The sequence below is a fragment of the Brachyistius frenatus genome, unplaced genomic scaffold (assembly GCF_029030835.1).
Source record: "Brachyistius frenatus isolate BFR_SWC_R1_liver_20210118 unplaced genomic scaffold, ASM2903083v1 Contig_68, whole genome shotgun sequence".
Lineage (NCBI taxonomy): Eukaryota > Metazoa > Chordata > Actinopteri > Embiotocidae > Brachyistius > Brachyistius frenatus.
This window is the reverse complement of record NW_027210667.1, coordinates 1,864,593-1,881,852: the sequence shown is the minus strand read 5'-3', so window position 1 is coordinate 1,881,852 and position 17,260 is coordinate 1,864,593. Positions and strand designations below refer to the sequence as shown.

The 17,260-nt window shown below is 41.1% G+C and overlaps 1 protein-coding gene across 9 annotated transcripts in view; it reads right to left on the bottom strand.

Moving 5' to 3' along the window:
- Nucleotides 1-1,804: 1,804 nt before the first annotated feature.
- Nucleotides 1,805-17,260, bottom strand: part of robo2 (roundabout, axon guidance receptor, homolog 2 (Drosophila)) — a 257,149-nt gene continuing 241,693 nt past the window's right edge. For 8 of the 9 annotated variants that reach the window (XM_069707330.1, XM_069707331.1, XM_069707332.1 and 5 more), the window contains 6 exons: nucleotides 14,840-15,103; nucleotides 13,037-13,251; nucleotides 8,022-8,180; nucleotides 7,575-7,841; nucleotides 5,715-5,909; nucleotides 1,805-4,900 (listed from right to left, as the gene is read on the bottom strand). In XM_069707330.1, the coding sequence (XP_069563431.1) occupies nucleotides 4,899-4,900; nucleotides 5,715-5,909; nucleotides 7,575-7,841; nucleotides 8,022-8,180; nucleotides 13,037-13,251; nucleotides 14,840-15,103 (1,102 nt within the window). In that variant the 3' untranslated portion in view covers nucleotides 1,805-4,898. The remainder of the gene's footprint in view (nucleotides 4,901-5,714; nucleotides 5,910-7,574; nucleotides 7,842-8,021; nucleotides 8,181-13,036; nucleotides 13,252-14,839; nucleotides 15,104-17,260) is intronic. The other variant, XM_069707327.1, reaches the window with a different exon arrangement.

Sequence of the window (17,260 nt, the reverse complement as noted above, 5' to 3'; positions counted from 1 at the left end):
GCCTCATACTAAAATCCACAGCTTGGAGAAAAAAGCCTGAGGGCAAGGTACAGTCTGTTTACATGGTGATACTGTATGTGTTTACCTTAACATTATCCCTACACTCCAATCTAAACCTACAATAAGAGTATAATATCATGGATTAAAAGCAATATAGAGTATAGAGACTGTAACCTGTAAGCACTGTATGCAGCAATGCTGCAGTAGGCTACTGTCTTTGCGTAATGTGTGCTGTGTAGCATTGCAATATTGTTCAAAACAAGTTAATGGTGTATTGCTAAAATTATGCTTTCTTCATTTTCAAACAAATGCAGTGCCTCAGTGATTGAAAAAGAAACTTGAAAAACTCTGAAGCCAACTGGAGCTGCATGCACAAATTACTCAAAAACATTTACAAGTATTTTACAGTCTCTACTTTAAATATTAGTTTGTCTACTAAACACATGGTCATACACCAGAATGGTGGGGACGCTGAACAAAGGGCACCTGGCCACAAGGCCCATTAAGTATCTTCATGTTGAATGCCCAAGGCCCACTGGGTGTGGTCTTCATCACAAGAGGAGTGAAAGCACTTCACGTCAATTGAGTTGGTGTGAAGTCTGAGAAGAATGGATTGTGTGGTGAAGCAATCATTTCAGATCAAACAGATGGGCTCAAATAGTGTAAATAGCTTTTGTAGTAAGGAGTAATTATGGGAAACTTCAGGAGGTGAAGATCCACTGCTGCCTTTGTCTTCATGCAGCACCCATTTAGGGTGTCCCACAATGTCTTCATCCTTTCCTTCAGAAATGATCCACTCTCATGTGCTGTTCAGGTCTGAGCTACAAACACTTGCAAACAGTGAGGTTAAGGTACCAACAAAGTTCAAACCCTTGATTGAGCCAGTCCCATGTCTCCCGCCAACATGGTGTTCCTTAGATGATGAGCATGACTAGCTAATGCCAACTACCAACAACTTAATACCAAACACATATATAATTTGATTGGAAATCAATAAGTAAGTGACCCAAAAGTGTGGTTATTATTAACCAAGTATTGCACATTTGTGATCAGGAAAGGTCGTGTGTTTGATCTGCTACCATGGTGTCAGTCCTCCATCATACAAAATATGGAAAGACTGATTCTATGAAGCAAGATATATGTTTAGGAGGACCAGCTAATTTATACAAGTTTTTACTTGTCCGTTAATGCTGATTCAGAAGCTGCTCCAAGTTTTATGTATCCAGTTTTGCGCCACTTCTTTCACTAGTAAATTTTTGTGGAGCTCTGTGTGCGAGAGCTTGAAAGCAAGCTGCCTGTCTCAGTGATTTAGGAGATTTGGATTTGTGTTTGAAGCTGCTCCTCCAGAAGGATCAAGGTAGGGATTGCTTTGACATAAAACACACAGCTGAGTCAGGAACTCTTTCAAACACACACAGTGGGCTTTCTGGTGTGCATGTTCTCTCTCTCTCTCACACACACACACACACACACACACACACACACACACACACACACACACACACACACACACACACACACACACACACACACACACACACACACACAGAGCTCGAAATAACTACACACATGTTGCTGAGTAAAACACTATAAGGACATCAGAGGGGGCATGTTTTGTAGAAATAGGCAAAGTTGCATTTTTAATGTTGTTGTAAGTTTGCAGTAAGTAGCCGGCAAGAACTAAAGCAAATCATCTTATAAATAACATTTCACAATGTATTTTTCGGTAATATTTTTTGTTGAATTTAAATCTATCGGTTCTCCTGTGCAGCAGTCTTTCTATCAAAGACAACCAGAATTTAAGTCATTTTTCAAAAATATTTTATTTGATATTGATCCAGGTACAAGGAAATTAAAGAACATGAATTTATCTTACAGGACATGGGAATGAGACTGTAAAAGTTTATTTTCTTGATCCACTCTCTTCTTGGACAAGGACATGCATGTGAATACAGAAGGTGGTTTACAGGAAAAACAAAACAAAAAGGGGAATGTACTTTACTGTTGAAATGCCATTGGACTGGGTGGTCAGCTCACCCCATACTGTACAGAAAGACTTCACCCAACAACTTTCTCTTTTTGTCATTTTTAATCCTCTTTTATAGCAAAAAGGCAACACACAGATAGGCTACAAAGAACCAACAATATTGAGAAAATTAACAAAAGAGAGGGAAAGCACTTTCATCCTTCCAAAAAGACATTTTCTCTATTGTCTCGACAAGCAAATTGTGAACATTTTTACTCCTTGTGTTGAAAAGGTTTTAAGTTTCTTTAGTTTTGACATGAGAAGAGCAGTGCAGTGAACATGCAAGACGAAGAGTGACTCAGACGACTACTGACCCGGCACCTCACCACGCTGTGAGCACAGTGTGCCTAATCATCTCCTTATGGCCTCGCTGCTCGGCTCTGACACCAAACTTTACAAGGAACAAAAAACACATCTTATATCTCACGAATCTTTATGCATATTTCACAATATACTTTTATTATCATTTTAATAAATACAAAACGACACTGTGATTTAAAAGAAAAAATGAGTATTAAAGAGACACTAAAACGCAATAGACATTGGAAATATCAATCTTAATTTGGTATGTTCTTTTACTGACATCTTGTCTTAAGGTGGATGAACCAGCACATTATACTCAGAATCAAAATGCACAGCAAAAAACGAAAAGAGGGGACGACAGAACGGACATGAGAGGGATAATTTTGTCATTGAAAATGGAATGGCATAATCAAGTGGAGATGCGTATGGATATATACACATATATACACATACATAAACACCACCAGAATGTAAAATAACCTGAGATACTCTTTGCACCTCATTTCCAGAACACTGGCCACAGGCTGGAAGGTAAAAAAAATGACGATGGCATGACGACAACGGTACAACAGCATCTGATGGCCATTAGTTTCCCACCCCCCTTTATCAACATTAGCAGTACAAAAAAAGACAAAACAAACAGTCATTGAACCACACAAATCCTGAACATTAACATTTGAAAACATTGTTGTTAAGCAGCGTCTTGGAGTCCATAAAAGGCATACAAAGAAACAAGCTTCTCTTAAAAAAAGGACAACCAATAAAAACATTGTCTGAAAAGACACAAATTGAGAATCAGAGGCTGAGAAGTCGAAAGCGGCAGATGAGAAGTGTGTGTGTTGTGGCAGTCAGGCAGATAGAAAGTGTTCTGCTCCACACTGTGGCTGTAGACATGGAGGCAGTGGACCTACGAGTTAATATACAAGGCCTTTCTCCGTTATCACTCCGACTCAAAGCTACATTGTAAATCGTACACTTTTTTTTTTCTTTTTTTTTTCACAAAGTTCCTGACACAAGACTGTGCTGATCCTAGTGTATTGGTAACTGAGGCACCGACCTTCAGAGCAACACGTGCTTCAATAGATCCCCTAATTTAACAGCACTTAGCTGGACCCAACAGGTCAATGTGTTGTTTTCTTGGATGATACTGTACCACAGAGAATATTACAAACATAAAACAGTAAGTGCTCTAAAATAAAACAATATTAAAATGGTGGGAACTAAAAGAATAAAACAATTAAAACATTAAAGATGTAAACAAATTATGTTGCTCCACTGATATTTTAGGTAGGTTTGGGAGTATTAGTACTACTAATCATGATAAATACTCCTTTGTTTGTGTTTTCTACCTATTAAGGCCTTAAAAGAGTCATAAGCCTGCCTCTATAAGTGCTTTGACTGGACTGCAGCATGCGGACAGATTTCGCAGACTCCTCCTACCTTTTTGACCGTTGAATTGTAAGTGTGCTGTTATACTGAATGAGGAGCATAAACTCAGTGTGGTAAAATTATTTTGGCAGTAAATCATATAATAACTAATAAAATAAACCTTGAAATGCTCGGAGACCCTCGTATATAAATGCAGAAAATGCACTTAGTCTGTTTCTGAAAACAAGACAATGTCTGGAGTTGCCCAAAGACATTGCGGACAAAATGTTCCTGATATCAAACTATTATTGTAGGACAGTCATTTAGGAATTAAATAATCACCTCAGTCACTGACAGTAATACAGTATCGTTTGTCTAACCCCTCTGTCCTCATGTCTGCCCTTCAGACTCTCAGGAACCTTGTGTGTCTGCCACCCAATTGGTCTTAACTGTGGAAAAGGGCATCTTATGTGTTGCTGTCTGTGAGCAAAGCATTACTCTTTAATATCTCTCTGTACATTAGTATATAATTTTCTTCTCTTTACTTTACAGTACAGAAACTCCTCTTCACATATTCTTCCGGTTCTTCATGTCAGCAGGAGCTATGTTTTTGTGCTTATCACCAAAAGTTGCAGTGCAAAAACAATAATTAATAATAAAAATGATAATAATTAATGGTAACTATCAACAAACAATGGATTATAAAACAATTACTTTATGGCACAACAGCCACTCAATTCACATATAATACAAATAACCAGATAAAACCCAACTGTTCTTGTATATGGAAATAAAAAGCTCAAATTGAAGTAGGCTTGCATAGCAATGCAACAACAAGTTAAAGAATATATTTACATGAAAAAAAAAAAATCCCTTTTCCCCAAGGGCAGTTACCAGAAAATTTGTTCTCATATAGATGTTTTCTTTTTCTTTTTTACTTGCCTTTTTCTAACAAAAAAGAAAATTACAGTAAGGTAGGAGGTGGAAAATATTTTCTTGAGGACGAAAACATAGTGGGATGTACAGTATGTCTGTGTCTATACATCACATTTACAGTTCTGTGACACTGCTTTTCTCTGGAGTTCTCTTTGCTGCCTCCGAGAACACACAGGTGAGGACAAAGTTCACTGCCCCATCAAGGAGGGCGTCATTCTTCCAAGACCACACTGGGTTTTCTGCAGTTCACACCCCAGGCAGATCACTCTGTGACAAGAAAGGGGAAAAAAGAACACGCAAAGATAGTCAAAAAAAGAGCCCGTTCTAGTAATTTACTCTTGTAAATAATATTTTATTTAAAGAGGCTGTTTAACATTTTGGGATATGTGTTTTCTTTTCCTTTTTTGTCAGTTGGTAGCATAAAAGTGGAAACAGGTAGTCTGACTTCACTCTAGTTAAAACAATGACTGTACAGACAGAAGATGAGGCTGGAACTGTAGACACACTCAACACAGTAAGTGTTCACATGAGTACCGCAAGGATAAATTAACTTTAGTTTGACATAATTATGGTAATTTTATGGTCAGAATTAGCCCGGCTGCGCCGACTGTGGCTTACAGCTTAAGTTTTCTTCGCTGGGAATACTGTCTGGTAACTCAGCTCGTATTAGCGTCTGCTCAGCCACTCTGAAGGGCGGACCAATCAGCCTCCAGTGGTGGTGGTTCACCGCGTTTGTCCCGCCCCTCCTTCACTGTGATTGGAAGGCCACTGATAGTGGCGATCGCACCGTTAACATTTTTAAATTCTCAGTGACTGGAAAAATAACACCAAATGTTCAGCGCTCAGCACAGAATAAACATTCAGCATCTTATCAAACTGCTGGCGTTCATTAAAACGATTAAACAAATATGCTGTACTCAGTTTTGGCAGTGGCAGAGTGTCGGCTGGTTTCAGCTCATGCTGATTTGTTCAAATTAACCCCAGGTCTATGCCTAGTAGGATGGAATGGTAGCTGCAACGATGTGCCGTGAGGTATATCATAAAACACCGCTGTGAAGCATTAGAATACTGAATTACTCACATAACTCTCCTGAGTACTGTCCTTGTCCATTGGTCCCCAGAAATTCAGCATGCTCTGTGGCGGTCCACTGTTGTGGTTGTCGTGGACCCTCAGTCTTGCGCGGCCCCGTCGAGCCCTTGGAGGAGGCTGTGCCAGAGGAGCTGTGGCCACCAGGGGAAGGGAACGATGGTTTACTGTATGGCAGGCACCCATCCTCTGAAAACACGCACACAGGGACCGACATAGATACGTGACTTTTGATATTGCAGTGATGCACATCTAACATCTGATGCCTGAAGACAAAGAGCAATTTGCAAACCCCGCCCCCTCCTGACATCTGCAGAGTGGCGGTGCCAACAAGCAGTGCCAGGGAGTGCCAGGGAGTGCCACAGAGAGGACTCTCAGCCTCACACATGGCCTTACAGCTACCAGCCTTATAAGGGGGGAAAGATGCAATAACAGAGGGACTACTGGCTGCTGTGGCACCCCCTGCTGCAGGGCAGCATAACATTGACCCTCAGCAGTCTCCGTCATTGCATGAAATCTCATCAAACTGCTCCCCACTGCGCCGCTAATGACTGTAATAGAGCCTGCCCCGATCTCTGCGGATTCTACTGCGAATCAGTCAGCGCTCTGACACATGTGGGAATTCACGTACAGGTTTTTTTTTTAAAAGATGCTGATTGTGGCACCTGTCTTTGTCTCACAGTCTCAGATTAACTGTCTGAAAAACTCCTGGCACAACGAGGCCAGCGAGCACAGCATGGAGAGCTCTAACAGTAGCAAGCAAACACACACACACACACACACACACACACACACACACACACACACACACACACACACACACACACACACACACACACACACACACACACACACACACACACACACACACAGATGGGCTGTCGAGTGGCTGGTGTTTGTGTGAGAAAAGGAAGCTGAAGCGATTAGAGTGCATTTCAGTGGCTGGGGCCTCCTGCCTTACTTGGAGCGGAGCAGGCCAGGACTGGCAACAGTTACAGTGGGATTGGGGGAGGCTGAGGGAGGGCTGAGGGGGGCATTCTGGAAACCAGAGCAAGTGGCAGACAGTGCAATCTGTTCATGGGAGCCCAGTCTCAAAGCAGCATGAAAGCTAACTTCAACACGAGAACTTAAAGAAAAATCACCCGCTGCCAAGAAACCGCAGCAGCTAAACTCTGATGTCCTTGTTGTTTTCCTGCTTCGATGTAACAAATTATGTCTTTATTAAGACAAATACTTCAAGTTCTTGCAGGTATGTTCAACTTCCACTCTGATTTTAGTTGTTTAGAGTGTGCAGCCTGCATTCCTAATTTTCTTCAGAATTAGTATTTGTATTTAAGTCAAATTTAACTGATATTTATTTCAGCTACTTTTGCTTGGCCTACATTTTATAGAAATAAATATAATCTGTAATTTTTGTAACCATGCCAGCAGCATGGCGCTGATGTGGATGTCAGCCTGTTCACACTGTCTGTTTCACATTTGGTTCAGATTGAACTGCCTTAACAACTTTTGAATTCCATTTGCAATTTGTAAACAATAAATTAAATAAATAACTGACTTTTCATCCTCCATCACAAACCAGATATCCAGTTGTCTAACACTTTAGTTCCTGAAAATGCAAAATACTTTAAGACCTAAAAGTTAAATAGACATCCTCAACTGATGTTCAGCTTAATGCTAAAAGTGTGGAATAACATGCTAATTTTGACATGTTCATGTAGCATTGTAAACATGTAAACATCATAATTGTAAGCATGTTAGCCTTCGTGTGTTAATAAACACGAGTCCCATAACAAACTCCGCTCCACAGAACTGTTTGTGTAGCTTGTAGTTTTAGTTTTCTCTCATCTCTACCTGTTTTGTGTCCCCTGCGTCCATCGTCAGCTCGGTCCATGGAGCCCAGCCTGTCTTGAGCCTGGCGATGATGGTCCAGCGAAGTGCGCGTCTGTCTGTCAATGGAGCTCTTCATGTCTTCCGGCCCACACAGGGGTCCTGACATGGGCGGGCGCTCCAGGGAAGAGGCCTTCCTGTCTGCAGGGGGTACCACGCTGCTTACAGTGCGGGCCCCCTGGACACGGCCCTGCCCCTGACAGGGAGGAGGCTCCGGGGGAGGAGGTAGGTCTGTGTCGAGGGAGACCCACAGTAAATCACATAGAGCCATACGTCACCTATATATTGTAATGCTGTAAAAACTCGACTCAAGTTTGAACACATTTACATCCAATATAAGTTTGCATATTAACATAAATCCTTCTTGTTTATAAAACAACAAGAGATCCCAGTTCCCAGTCGCTGTCTTACCGTCTGCACCAGCATCTCTCCGGTGGGGAGTTGTGCCCTGACTTCGGGGTTTGCGTGTGGGCCTGGTGGCCCTCTGGTGGCCCAAGCTGTGTGTCCCAACTGTGCTGCCATCTGTTGAAAATGGGCTGCTGGGCCGGGGCCTGTGGGACAACCCTTTACCTGCAGCAGGAATACAGGAACACAGGCCAGCTGGTTAATAAATAAATTAAAGAGCCAACACCTACACGATGGAACTGAGACTGTCACCAAGAAAGATTAAGATTTTCAATCAAGATCCAAAAACCTATTAGAAAAGAAAGATAAAGGTTTTCATTAGAAGGGAAAGCACCCAGGTAAAAGGCTGTAAAAGGCTGTAAGTATAACATATTACCAAGTTATTACACGTGAAACCCAAGAAAGCCGGTGTGCAAAGCCAGATGAGTTACAGAGAAGCTGAGTTAAAGTTAAGGATAAGGAGATACCCGCGGTATAGCCATATACAACAGGTACCATGCACAACCTGGGCACAGCATCCACAAGCATCAGAGAGGAAATATCCAAACAGCATTTTGAGGTAAAAAATAAGCCAGTGGATGACAAGAGGAACAATCAGAGCAGAAAAGAACACATCATCTGCCACTGGTAGAAGCTCCAGTTCAGCAGTGGGAATCTGGTCTCCACACACCAACCTCTCTTGCTGAGGCTAGTGCCCTCGAGGCGGTAGCCTGCCTTGTCTGCAGCGGCCACCAGTGCCTGGGCAAAGCTGCAGTGGGTAAAGATGGAGCCATCAGATGAACTGCCCAGACTGGACCTATGGCTGGAGAAATTACGGTCATCTTCCGAGGCTGAGCCCCACCCATTCACCATGGACCCTGTTAAACACCACAGGTATCAGCAAACGTGTGTGTGTGTGTGTGTGTGTGTGTGTGTGTGTGTGTGTGTGTGTGTGTGTGTGTGTGTGTGTGTGTGTGTGTGTGTGTGTGTGTGTGTGTGTGTGTGTGTGTGTGTGAATGGATCTTTGTACTTTTTACTTCAAAACACTTAAATTTACCACATCATTTTCATATTTCTGAGCTGAGTGGCAATAACCTTTATGGATATATGATCTGACATTCTGAACATCTGTGCTGTGATCGGCATTCAGATGGATGAAGGTGTTGAGTGATCTTATAAAAAAAAGAGCTAATGTTAACATCCTACACACAAATGATTTCACATTTGCTGCAGGGCATTTCTGTTCTTGCAGGTGGGTACTTTTGTATAGTCGTTCTGTTCTGGCCTGCCCTCTTTCATCTATTACAAACATACATTGCACGCACACACACACACACACACACACACACACACACACACACACACACACACACACACACACACACACACACACACACACACACACACACACACACACACACACACACACACACACACACACACACACACACACACACACACACACACACAAAAGTGCAGACAAACACACGGCAGAATGTACACAGTGGAACAGCAGGACTGTCATCAACTGATTCTGCTCTTCTTTTGATAAACAACAATGAGCGCACCTGTGCAGAGCCAAGTTAGCTGCACGGCTGCCTCAGGTGACATCTCACAAAATAGTGCATTAAATCAAACACCTGGTGGTTTGCACAGACAGTTATTTTGTTCCTGCTTAAAAATGCACAGCCACCACTGTCTAAAAAGTTGCAATGATATTTAGTTATCTCACTAACAGCTATAGCTCTGAATATCTCTATTCATATGAGTAACTTAAAGGATTTAAAGGCGATTAAAAGATAAAAGATTTAATCAATATCCTACTAAACATGCTGCAAACACTGAATCATCTTTCAATATTTGATTGGATCACAAGGGCTCACATACGGAATATATGTATTTACCGTCAGACTTTCGCCTTATACGCTACAATATTTCTTTATGCTTTCAAGGCGGGCGCTTAAAATATAAAAGTATCACTCTGAAAATAAAAATGTGCCACTTTGGCAAGCAAAAACACAGCGAACAGTCGGCTAATGTGACAGCTTTCAGTGGGACCGCTTTGGCAGACTTTGCTTAAGTGGCATGAACCCAAGTGCTCAGCTCACACACTCTATCCCTCCCTCACACTGAGTGATGTGATTGAACAGACTGGTGTAACCGAGAAGTGGGGAGGTGTGAGGGTAAAGGTTGCTGGGAGAGCGATGGGGACAAAAAGTTAGCAGCAGGATTTATTAAAAGGTCAGGTCGATACAAAAGGTGGCACAATCCCGGCCAGGATGGCAGCAGATTGCAGATTGAGATTCAAATGAACACAACTCACACACGGATCAGAGGCAGTTTGGTCGGTCAGATGGTCCCCTTCACAATACAGTGGAACACATTTGAAACTGGACATAAAACTTGGTAATATGTCCGTGGTTTATTGATTCAGCACACTGGGAAATCCCCTTCAAAGAGTTTTCCAACTTTGCCATCTGCACGTCTGTTCATATTTGACTGGATCTCTCAAAGCGGTGGTTGTGTCTCAAAGTGGGAATTGCAGCTTCTACCGCAAAAGTTGCAACAGCTTTTTGTTCCTATTGCAGGAACATTTTCTCCGGTTAATGGAAACTTCTATGAAATATGGGCTTGCATAAAGTAGAGTACCCCCTTACACAACCCATTTTTACAGCGCTAACTGAAATCCAAGGCAATAACTACTTCGAACCCTCCATCTTTCCGAGCCATTTTCTTTGAAATTCTTTTCTAAGAGTTTTTCTCTAAGAAAGAAAGACAGCAATTCCACTGGGTCCAATCCTCCCACAAAGAATAGAGCAGATAATGAAGTATAGGCAGTGCCAGCCAAAGCACTGAAGCTTCCAAGTCCTCCGGCTCAGCGAAGGAACACTGCCTCAGCAAATCACATCACAGAATGACTTTTCAGCCGCACTAACTGCCACTTTCTACTGCAGAACCTCTGGAGCACTTCTATTCTCAGGTACAGCAGTCCAATCAAACTGTGATCATTGTAACATAATTTGATAAAAAATTCAATCTAGTTTTCTTTTTTGCCCTCAAAATATATATATCTTTTTTTCTGTGGCTGCAGACCAAGGTTTGCACTACGAGTCTGTCATTTTATGTCTTGAACCAGAGCAACGGGCCAAACCATGTTCTCTAAAAACATTGGCTGCCACCCCCACATGCTCTGTGTACAGATTGAGCGAGGCCAGTAAACGTTAGATGGTTGGGGGGCAGTAAAACCCAGGCTGGGTCCCTCGGCCACTAAAACTGATTTATACCGAAGGAAACCCTTATCTGCATGTCGTTAAGTGGGAAAATCACCCCCCCCCTGACGAGCAGGCGTCTCTACCTGCCGTCAGGAGACGTTACCCTGCTCCTCACAAACTTGGCAAGGCTTTATAGGAGAGTAATCGCCCAGAACAGCCAAGCTTTCAGTTCATGGTAGGCGTAACAGCTTCACTGCTACCACATCTCTGCTTTGCACAACCTATACGGAGCCAAGTAATACCAGGTAATGTCGATGTGTTCACTTCATCTCTGTGGCTTGAGCAAGAAATGGCTCTGCAGTACCCACCACATGAGCACTTGTCATTTATCAGCTAAAAATATGTTGTATTAGTTCAGCTAAGAATAACACATCGGAAAGCCTGTGCAGACAATCTGCTGCTGAAAAATAGCCCGAGGAGACGCTGTTTTTTTTTTCTTTTTTTTTTTCTTTTTTTTTCTGGGGCATCAGTGAAATGTTTGATTAACTGGCCTTTGGTGTAACATTATGAAAACAGACCTATTTCCATATTATTAAAACAATGACAAATCTATCAAGCGATGTTTGAAAGGAATCTCACTGCAACCCTCCCCGATTTGTATTGCCTCAAAATGGTGGCCGCAATAAATCTCAGCAGTTTTTCCGCTATCTTTCCTCTCTTTCTCCCGCTAACCCTGGAGCTGGGACCATGTCTGTATTGTCAAACGATGCGCTGTGAGGCAGACTTGCAGAGAGATAAAAATAAATAGTGATGTCTTCAGAGCAATACAGTGGAGGAGAGATGCAATAGATTAGGGCCCAGTTGCTGCTTTATATTCCTCTAAATACATCAGCAGTAGCATGTGTCAGCGCTACCAAAACCACTGTTCCATCATCTCATGGAAAACTACTCTTTAGGGCTGCCACTGACACGGTAGTCCAACAAGCAGCACTGTCAGTCCTCTTATTCTCATGCTCTCTCTCAAATGGATAAGCTCCTCTTATTCTCTGTTGTCTTCCTGTTTCTTTCCACCTATAAATATTCCAATATGGATTTTGTGTTTTTAAGTACTCAAAAACTGTGTTGGGTAACCTGAGGGGGAACATTAAATCGAGATTTTCGATCAAACCTGTCCCTCAAATTTCATGGATTGTTTGTGAATATTTCTTCAGTTTTACCCTCCATATTACATCTAGAAAATGAGGCCCGGTCAGTATGAGAGCAGCAGTCCAGAACCCAGCTCTGCAACTGCAATGTCATGCCCTTCATTCGTCCTCCTAACAGACGGCTGTAAAAGTTTTCAGTGAGTTGTAAAAATGGAAATGATGCCTCTAGTCTGGAATAGAATATGCTGCACGTGAAATTTATTTCAAATCTCCTCGGGAAGATACGAGTGGCACCAGCTCCGGAGCCATGTGCGAGTTAAATCACAGTCATTCTGCCCTGCCTCTCCCTCCTCTTAATTTCCCTCTCACTATCCTGTTTAAAATTCATGGACTTTCTTATCTCTTTTTTTTGGAAATGATAATTATAATTCCTCTGAGTCTGCCAAAAGTGCTTCAAAAACTTAATTGAGGGACTCACAGTTGGCATGTTCACAGAGCACACTCATGAGGAACATGTCACGATCAACAATCCGTTCACTGTAGAACGAGATGCAACAACAATGAGTCTTGAATACATTTATATCCAAACTAAGAACAAAAATAAATACATCACAATTATTCATATATTATTATAAATTTCAGTATGGTCCCCAACAACGTACATGAGATTAGAGCCCCGGTTTACCTGTTAAAGAGCTGTCCAGGTTGTCCATGCTAGACCCTGGTGTGTGCTCAATACCGCGGGGATGCCTGGCTCCATAGCCTTCATCCTCCTCGTCTTCCTCTTCCTCCTCCTCCTCATCAGCCAGGTCAGTCTCCAGGTCGGAAACCATTGTGCTCGACACGTAGCCCACTGGGGGAGCTGGTGCCTGGGGAGGATGAGAGCTTCCCTGCATGTGCCTGACGGGGAAAAAAAAAAAGAAAAAAAGACAGCATATTAGCCCATAGCAGGGACTGTGGAGTATGAAAATATATAAATAAGAATAAAGGGAATATTCAGGGGTTTCTCTGCACAGGAAGAGGACAAAACATGGACGTATAGGGAAATGTAACGCTAACTTTAGACACCTATGTCGTGAACCGCTGAATAAATTTGGACAATTCCACTACTTCTACAGTGCTGCTTGTATGCAATCACAATGACCTGCTAATTGCTGCTACGGAGGGTACAAAGGCACGCTCTCCAGGCCTGTCGACACATGGCTGTCACCTCAGTGGCAGCCTGCTCTGCAGACAGCCGCGTTTGTTAGAGGAGTGCAAAGTCTTTGACGCGGTTTGCAGTGGGAATTGGTTGTAATTACTGGCCCTATGGTGTTGTCAAAGATGCTCTCTAACCAACATAGTCATTACGGTGTAACATGACATCTCCTTCCTGACAAGGCTTCCCTTCCCTGTCTCCCACCCCCACCACCACCACCACCACTTCACTGTTGTGAATGAATGGCGGTCTCTCATTTTCTGTGCGTTGCTGACAGAATGAAGCATGGTCTTCATCTGACTTGCATGAGTACAACAACAATGGAATGTGCCGTATGGGTGTTGGGGGAGTAAACAACCATGGGTAAGAAATTGTGCCTCTTAGAGTGAGCAAAATACAGTAGTCGCATAAGAGGTAGCATGGGCCCATTAAAATGGAATGATTAATGGGTTTATCTCCACTGCACACACAGTTGACATGAGGAATACTGCAGGACCAAAATAAATCCTAGCAGCAATAAACAGGGACAGAATGTACAGTAAGCATTTTAAAATGACAACAATGCATACATTATCAACTATAACAATATATCTGTCAACATGGTTAGATGGATGGATGGATGGATGGATGGATGGATGGATGGATGGATGGATGGATGGATGGATGGATGGATGGATGGATGGATGGATGGATGGATGGATGGATAGATAGATAGATAGATAGATAGATAGATAGATAGATAGATAGATAGATAGATAGATAGATAGATAGATAGATAGATAGATAGATAGATAGATAGATAGATAGATAGATAGATAGATTTAAATCACTGTCGTTTAATACTGTAGTACTGTAGTATAGATAGATAGATAGATAGATAGATAGATATTTATATCTATCTATCTATCTATCTATCTATCTATCTATCTATATATATATATATATATATATATATATATATATATATATATATTACATTACATTACATTTCATTTAGCTGATGGTTTTATCCAAAGCAACTTACAATAAGTGCATTTCAACCATGAGGGTACAAAACCCAGAACAGATAGATAGATAGATAGATAGATAGATAGATAGATAGATAGATAGATAGATAGATAGATAGATAGATAGATAGATAGATAGATAGATAGATAGATAGATAGATAGATAGATAGATAGATAGATAGATAGATAGATAGATAGATAGATAGATAGATAGATAGATAGATAGATAGATAGATAGATAGATAAATTTAAATCACTGTCGTTTAATACTGTAGTGTTTACCATGTCTGTTTTGCCATGTCCATTTGGTATGCTCTGGTCAGCTCATCCAAATGGGCCTGGAGCATGGGTTGCATCTCCTCCCGAGGAGATGGGGTGAGGGTGGCTGTGGACTGCTGTCCAAAGGACACAGCAGCTGGGGAGGAGGCAACCCCTCGAATGGGCGGGGTGGGAACCCTCTCCTCCTCCTCCTCCAGCTCATCCTCCATGCCCTGGTGAAGATATGTCTGCACAGGCATGGGTGGGCCCCAACCGTCACTCTCATACCTGAAGTAAAGAATAGTTTTTACTGTACAAACATTTTGACACTTAATATGTGGAGTTCTTCAGCAACTCTAGAGCTCAAACTTACACTAGTAACTATCTACTTATACATTATATTCTCAACTATTCAATCTATAATTTTATGTTGAAAATGTGAGAAGGGGAAATTAAAAAGTTTACATTTTTGCTTAAAACTTGATTCATTTCAAACTAGCAATTCATTAAATTAGATGCTGATTAATTTGTTTTCCAAAAGAGGAATGTATGACTTGAGCTGTTGGTTGTTTCAGCTTTAGTCTGGTCATTTCTATCAGACGCAAAGAAGGAAACACAACAAAGAATTAAAAATGTAACATAATTAACACAGCACACTGAAAGCTATGCTTATTACTGAGGAAAGATGGGAAAATATACAGCAACACAATATGGTGTGTGGTATTGTCAATGCCTGCATATATAAAATGCTTACTGAAGGAGTAAGGGAAAAGCAGATAGCATTAAAGTACGAATATTTAAAGATCAAGGTCTGTAAACTAACACAGAGCTCTGTGACCTTGTCCAACTTTGGTAAGAATTTGTTATACGACAGTCCTGAGAAAAATTACAGCGGTTGTCAGGCTTCACTTCCTCATAGCTGTGCTTATACATGCTGAAATAATACTGGCCATAAAGAAAATGTTCATTAAAGAAATTTGTCAGTGCACACTCCATAGGACATAACTGTTTTAATCTGCTGCCATTAAGAGCAGCCTCAGATTTACAGTGCTCGGGAGTCTTCATTTGCCAGATAGCCTATTAAAGCAGATGACTCTCCCAGATTGGAAATGGGAGTGAGAGGACATCACACCTACTGGACCAAAGAGAGAGACACTCACAATCACTTAAATAAGCTTCTGTTACTGACAGTACAGTAAGTTTGAGCTTCTGTTAGATTCACTGCACTAAATAAAATGTTAAAAAGCATCAGCTAATTTGAAAAAGCAATGCAATTAGTGTAAAGAGAAGCTAAAGAATCGATTGGTAGTGAATCAAACATTTATGAGAAGTCAGCTTTTGATATTTACTTCAGCCTCAGTTGGTGGATAGCACACATAACAAACTGCATGAATCTCCACTCCATCTCTCTCTCACTTATCGTTTTATGAAACAACACTCCAAGGATTTTCAGCAAACAAATTTATCTGAAACCATCTACACACTAGTAGCAGCAGGAGCCTGATAACAAATGCAGGTTTTTTTTTTTTTATCCAGTCTTGAAATCATCTCATAGATTGAAGACAGGATCAGCCGATAGTTTGATCTGCACCCACCTGTATATGAGTTTTTGTGAAAGAGCCCGTGTAACTGACTGCCTGTGGAGACTATACACACATTGATCCTTCACTTCTTTCCACATCTACAGTAATACAGTAATTAGCTGCAGAGAAGGCAAAGCTGAACCTTTTTACACCAAAGAGAAACGTTATGGCAAGAACGGTCTTGTTCATTCCAGCAAACGAGACACTTGATCCTCTGCTCATACTCAGAGAAAGAAATGTACAGTGATAGCAATGCAAATAAATCAGTCTCAATCTATGTGAAGAGTAGTCGGTAAACATTATGGGTGTAAAAAGCTACCATCTACATCTGTTTATTTCACAAAAATAAATAGAGACAGATTTATAGCAGAAGTTGGCGTGGCTTACAGTAAAATGTTGTTGTTCATCATCAATAAAGCTTAATTGTTTGTGTTCAGTTATTTTATACTGCTATTTTTACTCCTGGTAAGTTTTAGTATATGTTAAGCTACGCACCAAACATGCAATATAACATTTGAAGCATAGTACTTCAAGATTTTGTTTATAATATACAAATAATAAAGTAAGGTTTGTATTTGAGCCCACCTTTAGAAAATACAAATTAACAAAATCAAAACTAAAAGTTGGATAACTGTGAATGATATGGGTCAAAATATGGTTTTAGTAGCATTACATTCACACATATAGCATCATTTTCTTATTAAATGGAAGTTGATTGTATATTAGTAGGAGGTTCAGATTTAAAAAAAATAAATAAATAATGGGTTGAACGGCCTTTGAAAGCAATTTAGAAAGCTGTTGATGAAAATTTGCAAAGCACCTTTAAGATTATCGATAACTTCAGCCTGACAGTTTCCTCTCT